This window comes from Salvia miltiorrhiza, chromosome 5 (assembly GCF_028751815.1).
Source record: "Salvia miltiorrhiza cultivar Shanhuang (shh) chromosome 5, IMPLAD_Smil_shh, whole genome shotgun sequence".
NCBI classification, from domain to species: Eukaryota; Viridiplantae; Streptophyta; class Magnoliopsida; order Lamiales; family Lamiaceae; genus Salvia; species Salvia miltiorrhiza.
Window position 1 is genome coordinate 46017770 of NC_080391.1, and position 14570 is coordinate 46032339.

Genomic DNA, 14570 nt, shown 5'->3' on the forward strand with positions numbered 1-14570 from the left:
ATAAACACTCCAGTTGAGTAGAAAAGATTTGGGTTCAAGTAGTAAGGTGCGGAGTGAAGAAGACTTTAATCATGTGAGTTCAAGCGAGATGTTACCCATGGCATGCAAAATCCTATCCAATTTACTTACACTCATTAATACTATTTTGAGTGCCACAAATAAGGGGAATATAGCTCAGCTCGCCTAATCATGAGCATGGGTGAAGAAGAGAGCCGTATAATTCTTATTGCTAAATCCAATGTTTCAGTTGTGTGGTACCCAACTATCGCAAATTCTTGAATTGAACCCTCTTTCTTTGTATAGCTATCACCCTTTATTTGTGTAGATTACATCTTATTTATACACATCAATACTATTGCCACCCCTCAAACTGTTTTTTGTGATTCGGTTTATGAAGTAACATTGTAACGGTGCATTAGCTAGGCATAAAAGATTCGTCCCGATTCCAGTAGAGTTGAGTCAAACTTGAGCCCAATTCGAGCAAATTTTCTTTCAAGTGACTTGTAAAAGCCGACTTATACTCACTAATATTGTTACTTGGAGACTATAATATTTAATGTATTTACTAAATAAGTGTAAAGCATCCAAGTCGAGCTGGTACGAGTGGAACTTTGAGTCATAATCGTTGGAGCGAATTTTTTCTAAACACAATGAATTATATCAGACGAGCAAAGATACACACTCTACCTTTGGGAACTAAATTTGTAAATATCTCGTTGATGAGATCCATCCTCCCCGATTTCTACAATGCAGTGGGAAGCACACATCAATTGGCCTAGACTCCTTCATGAAGGCCGAGGTCGAGTCTGCATCGCAACATTCACCAAACTCAGCATCATCTACTCGTTCCTTCATTTCCTTAATTACATCTTTCAAGATTCATCCTCTTAAAAGACTTCCGTTTAGAAGGTGTTAAATAATGGGAGACCGACTCAAATAAAGTGCGAGAGTTTTCAGTGGCACTCAAAATCCGATCTGGCCTTATTTGGTTACACTCGCTAATATTATTTCTAGCCTATGATAAATATGTACATCTTTAATCAGGGTGTGCTGAATTTTTTATATTTGCTTTTTAATTAATTGAACTAGCATAACATTGTACGCATAATTAAACTATTTTCATTCACGTTGTTTTGTTTAGTTAAACTATTCATTAATGTATATAAATATTTCAACAATATTATTTTAAAACTTATTCTAAAAATATTTTTATCTTTATTTTAATTAGCTAGTCTTTATTAGTCTTTGAACTACGTCATGCATATATATATATATATATATATATATATCATTAAGAAATAAGAAAAATATATCAAAGTAAGCTGACTATCAATATTTGCACCATGCATCTCATAGCATTGAGTATTTACATATGTGAAGAAAGTAAGTCAGTTTGAACATTATTAAGTCCAAAGCCACTACTCACTTAGCACTACTCCATTTCCAACCAAACAATACCAAAACAGGTATCAAACATTCAAATATCAGGCAATGCAATTGCGGCTGCTATAACTTCTCGAGCTAATGCAACACAGTAGCAGTGCAAATACTCATAGATGTCCAATAGATTGAGTGCCTGCAGCAATATCCAAAGCAATGGATTAATTAAATATGATTATGATTATGATGATTGGCCTAATTGATGCATGCAATTGCAGCAGAGCTCTAATTAATTTGTTTACCTGAGTCACACTCAACCTTCTACGATATCTGATAGGGACTCCGACTATTAGCCTGAAGATGGAATCGTTTAGAGGCGGCCGGATCACCCTGCATCGTACACGAACCTGAGCAGGATACGCTGATCTTCCCGGAAAGTTAGGGTCCGGCCAAGCCAATGGATCGATATTCATGCCTCCAAAGCTTACTGCCTGCAGATCATCATCATCATCACATTAATGTATATATATATATCCAACATATATATTTAATTTGGAGAAGAAGAAATATAATCTACCTCGAAAATTCCATACAGTAGTCCAGTGTTAAAATTATAGAGAAAGATAGGCATTCCAGGCCTTATTTCGCTAACCGACTCTCTATTACGAGCAGGGAGTCCTGCACAAATTCATTTATCACAAAATTGATTCATTCATTCATTTTCCCACTCACAAACTATAATCAGATTCATTAGCTTATATGCATACAAATTAAGGGTTTAGAGAAACAAACAGATGGGAAAACAAAGAAACTCATCATCATCATCTTTTCGTATTTTGATGCAAGGCAACATGATTAAAGAATTAATGAAATCTTTTTCGTCGTCGGAAGCTTCTGGAACATTCTCACCCTGCAACTACTACTTCCTACACCCAAAATACTATCAAATTTCTAATGCGCGCGCGATGGGTTTTCAGAGGAAAACGATATTAAAGAAAAGAAAATAAAAGAAGAACGTCTGAATTCAAGAAAGAGAGGAAATGATTTTGTCGAACCGAATATCCGTCGCCGGAAACAGTCGGGCATGGTCACATTATTGCAGACGAAGATATAGCCGCCGAGAGCCTCTCCCTGCGGCGAGTATTCCGGGTTCCGCGCCATCACCGCCCCTTTCTCTGCTCCAGCGGTGTCAACTAACTCAGCTTGTCGCCATTGCCATCCAACCCAAGCTCCTCCTTTTATAATCGCTGAAAACTTCAGTTGCGATTTCCGTTAATTAATTTTAACACTTTATTTTATTTACTTATTTTCCAGATGAAAACTCCGTTTAACGGTATTGTTAAACCAACTGACTAAATCGTTTAAGTTTGAGGGGAAAAAATAATAACTGCATTTATTCTTTTTTCACTTCGATGTACATATACTTTGAATGAGTTGCATTGCTAATTAAAAAGAAAAATATTTGTATTAAACAATGTAAATAATCCGAGTAGAGTTGAGTCAAACTCGAGCCTTAATCGTGCGAGTTTGAGCGAGCTTTTTTCAAGTAATTCTTAAAGTTTGGTTGAGTTTATTTATATTTATACTCGTTAATAATATTATGAGCCTATAACAAATAAGGCATGTCGAGCAATGTACACCTTTTGTCAATCAGCTACTCCATTCCAAGTAAGTGGTTTGTGACTTAATTTTCTGAAAAATTTATGTGACTGATCAATTGTTAATTAATATGTTAGTTATTGATTTTATTTCCTATTTCATTGTACACCGCTCAATCTTAATATAATATGATATCCTCATTATAAGTAAAATAACACGAGAGCAAGAATATAATATCTCCTCTACAAAAACAAACAGTCTATCATAACAACAAAACAAATGAATTATATATATATATATATATATATATATATATATATATATATATATATATAGGGAGCGGTTATTCAATAAACCACTCTTATTTTAAGAATTGCGAACCAGCCAAAATGCATGAATTTTATGCATAACATGCATGAATAAACTGTATAAAGGTACGAATTGCGAAAAATAATTTTTTGCTACCTTTGAGATTCGAACTCAGGACCATGAATTTATCCAACAAGGTGATGAATCAACCGTAGATCTTGATGATCTAAGAGCTGAAAATGGTTCCTAATTTATATTTTAAGAAGCATTCTTATTTTAGCCTCCCCCTATATATATATATATAGGGTTGAGTTCAATAGAGAATTATCTTTTTCGAGAGAACGAACAAATCTATATATTTTACGAACAGATCAACATAAGTAATGAACAGACATATTTAATAAAAATATAGAAAAACTCGCCACCATCAGGATTCGAACCCGGGGCAAATTGTTGTTCATGCGGTACATTGATCTGTTCATTAAAACTATAGAGCTGTTCGTTTTTATTTTGCGAATTCTCTATTCTCCACAATATTTAGCTTCTCTGTTGAACCCTTCTCTATATATATATATTTATGACCAAAATATACACGAACTTTGGAAAAAGTTGTACTTTTCATCTGAACTTTTAATTAAGTAAAAAAATACATTAATTAATATTTTTATTACAATTTTCACATGAATTTGACTTTCGAAGAAATTAGTGCTTAGTTGGCAGTCGGAAGTTGGCCTAATGTTGGTCTAACTTCTGATGATTAGGAGTATTTAAAAGCTTGTAGGTCTAAAAAGAAAAAAACTAATATATTTGACTTAATTTCGACTGTCAACTAAGCTCTAATTTTATTGGGTTACAATGATTTTATTGTTAGTGTAATTTTATATTTCAACAATTTATAATATATTTAATTAAGATTTTTAGATCATACGTGTAGTATTTTAAATTATCCTATAACTTTTAATAATCGGATAAAATTGAATTAATTTTAAAAATAATTTATAAATAAATTAAAACAAAAATTCAAGCAACTAAATTTAAACATTGTAGTTGGCTCCACAATTAAGACAACACTAGTACAAAATGATTTTTGTGATTCAGTTTATAAAGTAACATATATTGTAACAGTGTATTAGATGTAAGACTTGAGCCCCGCCAATCGTGCGAGTTCGTGCGAGTTTTCTTTCAAGTGGCTTGTAAGATCCGACTCAACTTATTTATACTCATTATATATAATATTAATACTTGGAGACTATAATTAATGAGTTTACCAAATAAGTTTAGAAGATTCAAGTCGAGCTCAGTGAGTGGAACTTGAGTTATAATCGTGCTGAGTTGAAGCAAGTTTCTTCTAAACACAATGAGTTATGTTAGACGAGCGAAGATACTAATCTTATGATGATGTTTGCCTTCTTCAATGTCTCCTTGATGAGATCCATTCTCCCCGATTTCTCCAACATAAGCTCAATGCAGTGGGAAGTACACACTGATTGGCCGGTAAACGGACTAGCCTCCTTCATGAAGGCCGAGGTGGAGTATGTGATGATCTGCATGCAACATTCACCAAACTCAGCATGATGGGCATATAGCTCGCCTAATTAATCATTCTTGAGGATCATGAGTGTGCGTGAAGAAGAGAGCCGTATAATTCTTATCGCTAAATCCAATGTTTCAGCTTGTGTGGTACTCCCAACTGTCGCAAATTCTTGAATTGAAGCCTTTTTTTTTGTATAGCACTCACCCTTTTCTCTTGAAGACTTTATGTCATAACCTTACAACATTATTGCATGCCATTATCATTACTATTTCGAGCATATACTAAATGTGTGTACACTGTAAGAAACAGTGTCGGACACCGACGGAATCAGCGACGGAAATATGTCCGTTGTTAAATAACGACGGAATCGCCGATCGAAAACGACGGTTATAGTAGCTCCGATTCACCGTCAAATTTAACGACGGAATATTTTTACGACGGACGGATTCCGTAGTTAAAGATGTTTTTTTATTTATTTTTTAATTTTTTTTCCAATTAACGTCGGAATAGTGATCCGTCGGTATTTTGCGACGGACATCTCCGTCGTTGTTTAAGCGGTTGAATTTAGAAATTTTTTAATTATTGATTTTGCCTACGGAATGGGCCTCCGTCGGTGAGCCCTAAATATTATTTCACGGGAATCACTTAGTCCGGCCTCACTTTCACAAAATTCCTTCTTCTAATTTTCTTCCTCCTTCAAATCCCTCCTCCGCGTTCCCCCCCTCCGATTGCCAATCACCGGCGTCCGGGCCGTCTCCACCGTCACCCGCGTTCGCCCCCTCCGCCTCCCACGTATCCCTGCCTTAGAAAGCCATCACCGAAGCTCTGCCTCCGCCGGAAACGACGACGCTGCCTTCGCCGCTCTGCCTCCGCCGGAAACTACGCCGCCTTCCTTCGCCGCTCTGCTGCGCTGCCGGAAACGACATCGCGAAGCCTTCGCCTCCGCTTCCGTTGTGACTATACGCCACTGCTGGAGAAGGTCAACCCCCGGAACTACGCCGCTGTCAAATCCGCCGTCGATCGGAGCCTGCCGCCGCGAGAGAAGGTCCGCTCCTGCCGCCGCCACTGAAGAAGCTCAGTCGCTGCTGCCGATTATTCCTCTTCGCCGCTGAAGAAGGTTAGTGGTATAGTTCTTCAAAATATGTGCAGACTTAGAAAAGATTTAAATGAAGGTATGAATTGAGGTTTAAATTCGCGAACCTTCAATTTTGTTGGTTGGCAATTGAATTAGGGATTGGATATTTTTTCACAAAAAAATGTGTTCAATCGACTTGATTTTCTGACCTTATTCTCTTGCTCTAACTTTCTAAAAGTTTATTAATATATCTTGATTAAATATTTGATTGTGTGAATCCACTCTTGACAGAGAGAGGATCAGCTTAAAAAGAAGAGTCGAAATCATAATAGTAATAATAAGGAACAGTGTGTTTGCATTTGCATGTTTGGGTTCCACAAATTAAATAGTAGGAGATTAATTAGTTTTATTAAATTAGTTAGTATTGTTGGTGTGATGTGGAGTAATTGTAAAGGATGAGGGGTGGTGAACAGAAAACGTGCACGCTTAGATTTGTTTGGATTTTGGAAGAAGCAAAGGAGAAGCAGAGAGGTTTGTTGATACTCTGGAACCAATACTAATTGGATAAACTGTAGAAAATATTTCTTACTTGACCATATATTTTTGTGCTTAAAAAGTAAATTCTTTGAAAGAAGCATCAATTATTCATATAATCTAATACGTATATGACTTATTAATTTTTAATTAATACTTGTCTTTTAATATTCAGCTATATTTATTTCTCTCTTATTTGAACTATTGTTTTTGGATCGTCTGTGTATAATTGGCATTTAACAAATATGTTCTATAAACTTGAATATTTTGAGTTCCATAATATGCTATGTCCATATTATTCACATTCCTCTATGCATCGAAATAAGCAGGGTGTGAATAATAAAAAAACACAAATTTTAGTGCGTGCATTGCGATTGTGTGTAACATTTTGCAAAATTATAGTTCATGGCGAAAAGCTCTAGAGTGAAGAAACAATGTATAAAAAATTTGATCATCGCTCTTCTCATATGTTTTAATCAGTTCGTTAATATCCATTTACTCTAAAAAAATTAGATAATTTCTAGACACACAACGTTGGTTTCTCAGAGCAACTGCAGCGCCTGTGTCGAAGCCGGGATCGACCCGCGTCAAAGGAGACGGCCGCGCGCTGGAGACGCGGCCAGATGCGAGGCGAGGTCGAAGCCTGGACCCGGGGCGAGAGAGGAGAGAGTATGGCGCGTCCGCGCCCAATTTTTTTTTTTAAAAAAAAACAAAAATCGTTAATTTTGAATTAATTCGACCGTTTGCTATTTTTTTTTTTTTAAATCGACCGTTGATTTCAACGGCTATTTTGAATTTATTTTTTTTTTCCTTTTTTTCCCCTTCTATAAATACCACTCTTCCACTCTTTCAAATTCACCAATATCTTCAACTACAATTCTCTCTTTTACATTTCCACCTAAGACACAATGCATTGGAGAGGGGTGTGTCTTAGGTGGGGCCCACTCCTAAAACACCCCTCTAAGCAACAAGCATTGTGGATGCTCTCAATAATATACGCTACTAAATATAAATAGGCTACTAAATCTTAAAGCTTTGATTTTTTGTAAAGTTGAATTAAATGCTTCGTCCCCCAATTTGATAAATTGTTTATTTTGTTAAATTATAATTTTATATACTTTGGTTCTTGTAAATAATTATCAATCTTGAATAATTATTTATTTTTTAAATTTTTGTTTTGCTTTGGATTAATGGATGGGATTATCCTTGTGGTCATGCACGAAAACTTATTTGACAGCCGCTAAATATAAATTAGACTAAGTAATGTTTGTTATCATTGTTAGGGGTCATTCTTGATTTGTGAGAAAGAAAGGAAGAAGTCAAGGAGAACAAAAAAGACGAAGGAGGAAAAAAACAAGTAAGTTTTCACTGCATTATCTTTTGCTACTATGGCTCAAATGGTAGCCATAGTCATAATTTTAAAATTTAGATGAGCATGTATCTAGGTTTTTATTTTTTATTTTTATTTTTGGTATATATTAGATGAGCATGTATCTAGGTAGTAAACGGAGATTAGGTTGGGGGATGGCTGTGTTTCATCCCATTTTGTTGCTGTGGTGATGGCTTGGAGCCGCGTACGTGTTTTTGTGTTTGATTTATAGAATTTGTGTTGAACATGTGTTATAATATCATAGTATCTTTTGATGTTCTATAGACTTAAAGATTATTAAAACTTTAAATATCAGTAGATATAAAATTGCTAACACGCTTAAATGAACCAAAATTGTAGAAATGAGTGAAAATCGTGAGTGGATGTATCAACGTTTTCTACCTGATGGAGCTTTGAATCCTGATTTTCAAAGAGGTCTTCAAGGTTTCATTGATTACACTAGCAGTAGACGAGATTTAATGGATGGAGAAAAAATTAGGTGCCCGTGTAGGAGATGCGATAATATACGTTTCCATACTAGAAACAATGTTCAATATCACATTGCGAAGAATGAATTTGTGGGGGATTACTATATTTGGAGGTTTCATGGGGAAATTGAAATGGCCACGACTGAATATCATAACTTGGAAGAACAAGAGGCCTTCTTTTATTCACGAGGATCACTGGCCTAATTGGCTTAAGTACTGGGACTCTGATGAATTCAAAGCCAAATCAGAGATAGCAAAAAAGTGTAGGATGTCTGAGCCTTTAGGTCCTGGAACTGGTCAAGTGAAGCACAAGGGAGGTTCGAGGTCTATTCTTCAGTATGCTGAAGAAGTGGTACGTTGAAAATGTATTCATATTATTTTTTTCATTGAAATTCATATTAATAATATTTATATTTGTTATATTTTTTAATAGGCTAAAAGGAAAGGAGTGGAGCCGACTGAATGTTTCTACGATGCTTATCAGATCCTTCATAAGAACAAGGATGATACTTATAGGGGTGAGCATTCGGGCGGGTTGGGTTGAAACCGAACCGAAATACCCAACCCGAAACTCAAACCACCTAAAAAATTTTGAACCAAACCAAACCGTTTGACTGGTCAAAACCGAACCAAACCGAACCGTAAATTTTCGGTTCGGTTCGGTTTGGCCAAAACCGTTTTTTTTTTTTAAAGCTATAAGCAAAAATTAAAGTACTATGAATAAGCAAAAATTACCACGTCTAGATAAGTCCATTTACTTCTACAATCAAGAGTTTGTAAAAATTAAAGAACAAGCACAGAATAAAAATCTTATGTACTTTTGAATTTAATGTAAAGTGTAAAATTCTAAATTTAATTTTTAACTATTTATTAATTAATTATTTAAAAATAAATATTTATTAATTATATTTAAATCGGGCGGGTTCGGTTTATAAACCAAACCGTTTTTCTCAAACCGAACCCGAACCGTTTTCTGGCGGTTTGAAAATTTTCAAACCAAACCGAACCGTTTTCTCTACATAAACCGAACCAAACCGCCCGGTTTGGTTCGGTTCGGTTCGGTTTGGCGGTTCCGGTTTGGTTTTGCTCAGCCCTAGGTACTTATACAGACGAGAAGTCTAGACAGATTGGAGTACGTAGTAAAATATTAAGTACTTGTTTAAGTATTATTTTTATTGCTCTAATTCTTAAGTATAACTCATTTTTTATATATATTATATTGTAGGAAAGAATGGATGAATTAGTTGCTTCTCAGAGTCAGCCTGTGGATGATGATTCTGATCCGCTAGAGATCGATATGAACAAGGTGTACGTGGAGGCTGTTGGTGGACTCGACAAAAAGAAGAGAATGTTTGGAGTTGGTGGACTTGCAGCCAGCTATAGGAGTAGTGAGCGGTCGAGTGGTACATCTCAGTTTCAGGGCCCCACTGTCGATCCACAACGACTTGTGGATGTGGAGTTGCAGGATGCCTTAGCGGCGATAGAACGTCAGAAAGAGGAGATGAGGCTGAAAGATGAGCAGACCGAGCCTCGATTTGAGGCTCAGCAACGTATGTTCGAGCAGATATTGGCTAGGCTTCCACCTGGACCGACTCCACCCTCTGGACCATCATCTTGACTATTATGTTTGTGTTTTTGTATTTTGAATACTTGAATGTTTCTATTATGTTTTTGAACAGTTGGATATTTTATGTTATGTTATGAAGATTTGAATGCTAGTTTAAATTTTAATATTTTACATATTTGGTGTTTTGGAGATTGATATATTGATAATAATAGGACGTCGATAACTAGGAATGGTAAATTATATATTTTTTTTAATTTTTAGTGACGGAATCGTGGTCCGTAGCTAATTGTAGAGCGGCCGAATAGCGACGGAATTGTAATCTGTCGTTAGCGTTGGGAAGCTGAATAGCGATGGAAATTTCGTCCGTCCCTAATTTACCATTCCTAGTTATCGAGGTCCTGTTATTATCAATATATCAATCTCCAAAACACCAAATATGTAAAATATTAAAATTTAAACTAGCATTCAAATCTTCATAACATAAAATCTCCAACTGTTCAAAAACATAATAGAAACATTCAAGTATTCAAAATACAAAAACACAAACATAATAGTCAAGATGATGGAGTCGGTCCAGGTGGAAGCCTAGCCAATATCTGCTCGAACTGTAATACCCGGGCTTTTGATGACGTGTTTAATTTCTTGAGTTTGAGTAATTAGGGTTTAGATCCCTTGTTTGATTTACTTTGTAAAGAGATGAAGAGTTATATGAAGTTTTGTTGTTATATTTTAAAAATGTTGAGATGTTCTTTTGATGATGTGAGAATGATGTGGGATTTTATATCCGTATTTGAGTTTGAGTATTCAAATAATTCTAGATAATTATTTGAATGAGAACGGTGAACTCGGAAGTGAAATCTGAGTCCGTTAAGACGTTTTTGAAATTTTTGACTTTTTGACGATGAATAGTAAAATACGGCTATTTCGTCTTTTTGTCGACTTTCAAAATCTTACGTGCACGTCGTCGAGAAATATTCTTAGTTTTTCGATACGAGTCCAATAATGAAAGTTTTTATTTTTGGACGACGAGTGATTAGTAAACCGGGATTTCTCGATAAACGAACTGAGCTCGTTTATCAGAATTTCGAGAACGAGCTTGCGTTTTCTATATTTATATGGAATTACGAGTGTAATGAAAGTGAGTAGAGGTTGAGAGGGCGAGTAACGAAGAGTATGGGTTGTTAGTCGTTAAAACGAGACGAGACGAGACGAGACGAGACGAGACGAGACGAGATATTTAACGACTAAATATCTGTCACAGCCCGCCCTAACTAGGGATAGTTAGGCCGAGTGATCCACGACTAGGGATGGGGTTAAAGAAGAAGGGGAAGAAAAGGGGCGTCATTTATAGCCGTAAAACTTACTCATCTTAATAAAACTCGTATTTTTTTTTTATTCATTAATACTCAATTGAAAACAGTCTATGAAAGACAGCATAAAACTTAATTAATATCATTAATCAAGTTATACATCGTATGAAACCATTCTCTTAAGACTCAAAGTATGACATAACATACTATAACATCAACAACATCTTGCAGCGGAAAGTAGCTAGACATATGTATGAAGACATATTCTAGACAGGTTAACTATTTATTAACAACCCTGGAGACTCCGCTCATTGCAGCACCATCATCACATCAGCTCAACCTGCACATTTAGAAAACATATGCAGGGCTGAGTACAAAAGCACTCAGTGGGCACATATGCCTAGGTATAAAAATACATGCTTCAAAACTATAAATTGTCATGCCATCATAATCAGTACAGCAAGGGAGTTTTTCGCTAAAAAGGCCCAAGCTTACTAAGTTCATTTGTGATTCTTAAAGTTCGTCTGATCAGACTAAGTTCTTTTGTAATCTATCATATCTGAAACTGTGTGCCGGAGAGGTGGCCACCTCTCACGGTCACTTGACCGGCCAACCCGCTAGATGACTCACGGTCACTGGTGTACACTAGCCCTGGCAGGATAGCTATCAACTGCTCAGGACCCGAATTCGATTGCATCATTGGCAAAGCCAAAGCAGATAGATATCATACTAAAATTTAAACATTTTATGGCAAGACAATACTTGAAATAACTTTAACTCAAATATTTTGTAACGAAATAACTTGCTCAAATGTAACATTAAACTCATTTGATAGATATATATAAAACTGAAATTAACAGTTAAATCATCTCATGCATTCATTCGTATAAGAGGCCTACGACACGCAGGGGATCTCTATATACGTATAGTAAAAGTAATGCCCACCTCGTTGTGTCTCTGTATCAATGAGTAACGTCACTCTCTCCCTCAAGTCGTTACTTCCCAAAAGGACCTTCATCGTTATGAAGAATTGGTGAGAAGTTATAAAAGAAACCTCGATTAATAATCTAATTTCTTTTATGAAACATTAGTATCTCTAATGTTCATCTCTCTTGATTGTTAATCAATATAACAATTATTATCTCTCGTCATTACTCATTAATTATAACATCCTTATGTTATAATTAGCAGCGCTTCAATTAAAAGAAATATTTAACACATCGAAAAGTCCACTTTCTTAGCAGATCTATTCGCTCTCATCTCGTCTAATTAACCAATTAGAAAGTTAAACTTTCCATTAGGCATGTATTTGAGTCACGGGTCAACAAGAATCGACTATGCTCAAATTCTAATTTCACTAAAAATTTCGGCATGACCTATTCATATATAATGTCAGCCACGAGATTTCAACGCGTGAATCTCACTACGTGAACTCGTCTCTCGACTCAAAACTTAACATCTTGACATCTTTTCAACGCAAACCAAACAATTCAAAATCATCAAAACTCTTTATCAGTAAACTATCATTTATACTCGACACCAATTGTTCGAGTGTCAGATACCAACATTTATGTGCGTTAATCATAACTCTCACAACTCACACCATTTAGTCATATCGTATCATCCATCAAAACAAATATAATCAAGTTGTTTTCTAGAAAGTTTTGCTGTTTTTGTGTCATCTTTAAAAATTCATAACAACCAACTCAATCATCATAAACTATCATACCAATTGATCTCAAAAACTTCATGAAGTGTAGTTCACTCTAAAAATGGTAGTTAACCAAAAAGGTTAAAGGTTTTTGGAGATATTGCTCTTTTAGTGCAGGCTGTCAAAGATTGACAGTTTCTGCCAATTTTGTTTAGGCCATTAGAAACCAAGGCAAACCTTAATAAAATTCCATCAAATTTAATCATCCAAAACTAAAGGTATCCTTGAAGATTTGGTTAAATTTTCACAAGAGAAAACGTTCATATGATCTGCCAAATAAACAATGAAACTCATACACTTTTACTGTTGGACAAATATGACAGCAGAACAGGGCATTTTTGAAATAATAAACTGCTCTGTTTCAGAGGTCATAAAAATCGAAATCTTATGTTTTTAGAAAATTATTGAAGTCTAGTTTCGTTTAAAAAAAACGGTGATGCAAAATCCTTCATGGATTAATAGATATAAACGTTTTTGTGAAGTCTACCAATAGTTGACAGATTCTGTCAAGGATTTTTTCAAAATATCTTTAAAATAGCAAACATCATCCAAAAGACATGAAATTTTGCAGAAACGAAATACACATATCATAGATAAACATACTAAAATTTCAGAGCCATCAAGCAATGAAAACTCATCGAAACATAAGCTTGAAACTGCTGTAAAATTTTGACAGAATTCCAGTTTTAATCTCGTTCAACAATTATCATCCATAAATTGTAAATCAATTAGCATGCTCATGTGATATCGTAGAACACATATACGCAATAATATTCATTATGCAACGTCTCAAACTTCACGAATTTAAATAATCATACTCTAAAAATTTATACAATTTTCGTGCTTGGAAAAATACGAATTTAATATATATCGATTCTAGCATACCCCTAAGCACAAATATCAAGTCAAAACGATCAAACAAAAATCGAAAGACAAGCTAATATGTGAAAAACGGGGCTGCCCTCATGGGTTTCATAGCTACGGTTCGTTCCGTTCTTACTCCCTTCATTAAACATGCTCAACATCTACCCAAGAACAACATACTAAAATTTCACGACGATCCGACGTCGTTTCAAAATAAAGTCGAGAATCGACGTTTTTCGACGTCGACGAAAATCGAAAAGAAAACCATCAAAACGTAGGTAGAGATCTTACCTACTTAGATACGTGATCGAAAAGATGATCGGCGCTCGTCTCGGTGCTCAAATCGGAAGTCAAAAGCTCTAAGCTAATGTTTTCGTATATTTTCATATATCGATTCGTAAGACCAAGCTCCCTTATTTATAAGCGAAGAAGACAATTCTAAATTGTCTTGTCTTCCTTAGTCAACAATTACGACTAAGGAATTCACACTTGAGTCAACAATTACGACTAAGGAATTCACACTTGAACTGTCTTACTTAGTATTAGAATATATCAAATATATCCTAATCTAGTCCATAATATCTTTCAGTTTTGGTGGGGTAGCCTTAGATATTTAAGATATTAACCCGTTAGTCGTTAAATATCCCGTTTCGTCTCGTTTTAACGACTAATTACCCACATTCTTCGTTACTCACCCTCTTAACTCCTACTCACTTTCATTACACTCGTAATTCTATATAAATATAGAAAACGCAAGCTCGTTCTCGAAATTCTGATAAACGAGCTCGGTTCGTTTATCGAGAAATCCCGATTTACTATTCACTCGTCGT

At 35.3% G+C, this 14570-nt stretch overlaps 3 protein-coding genes across 7 annotated transcripts; 2 read left to right on the forward strand and 1 right to left on the reverse strand.

Moving 5' to 3' along the window:
- Window positions 1-1312: 1312 nt before the first annotated feature.
- On the reverse strand, window positions 1313-2616 carry LOC131024565 (B2 protein-like). The gene is made up of 4 exons (XM_057954079.1): window positions 2436-2616; window positions 1958-2058; window positions 1683-1871; window positions 1313-1576 (listed from the first exon to the last, which is right to left on the reverse strand). The coding sequence occupies exons 1-4, from the start codon at window positions 2539-2541 to the stop codon at window positions 1478-1480; spliced, it is 495 nt and encodes a 164-aa protein (XP_057810062.1). The 5' UTR covers window positions 2542-2616; the 3' UTR covers window positions 1313-1477.
- A 2394-nt stretch (window positions 2617-5010) lies between these two features.
- Window positions 5011-9223, forward strand: LOC131024566 (uncharacterized). Of its 5 annotated transcripts, XR_009101906.1 has the most exons (5): window positions 5011-5939; window positions 6371-6428; window positions 7715-7788; window positions 8161-8640; window positions 8722-9223. XR_009101906.1 is itself a non-coding variant. In XM_057954080.1 (3 exons), exons 2-3 carry the CDS (start codon window positions 8284-8286, stop codon window positions 8830-8832), a joined length of 468 nt encoding a protein of 155 aa, XP_057810063.1. In that variant the 5' UTR covers window positions 7795-8050; window positions 8094-8283; the 3' UTR covers window positions 8833-9223. The 5 variants fall into 5 exon arrangements, 1 of the variants encoding a protein (XP_057810063.1); XR_009101907.1 differs by lacking the exon at window positions 8161-8640 and having other exon boundaries at window positions 5064-5939; XR_009101905.1 differs by lacking the exon at window positions 6371-6428 and having other exon boundaries at window positions 5064-5939.
- A 167-nt stretch (window positions 9224-9390) lies between these two features.
- On the forward strand, window positions 9391-10028 carry LOC131024568 (uncharacterized). The gene is made up of 2 exons (XM_057954089.1): window positions 9391-9420; window positions 9514-10028. Exon 2 carries the CDS (start codon window positions 9520-9522, stop codon window positions 9904-9906), a length of 387 nt encoding a protein of 128 aa, XP_057810072.1. The 5' UTR covers window positions 9391-9420; window positions 9514-9519; the 3' UTR covers window positions 9907-10028.
- Window positions 10029-14570: the final 4542 nt, after the last annotated feature.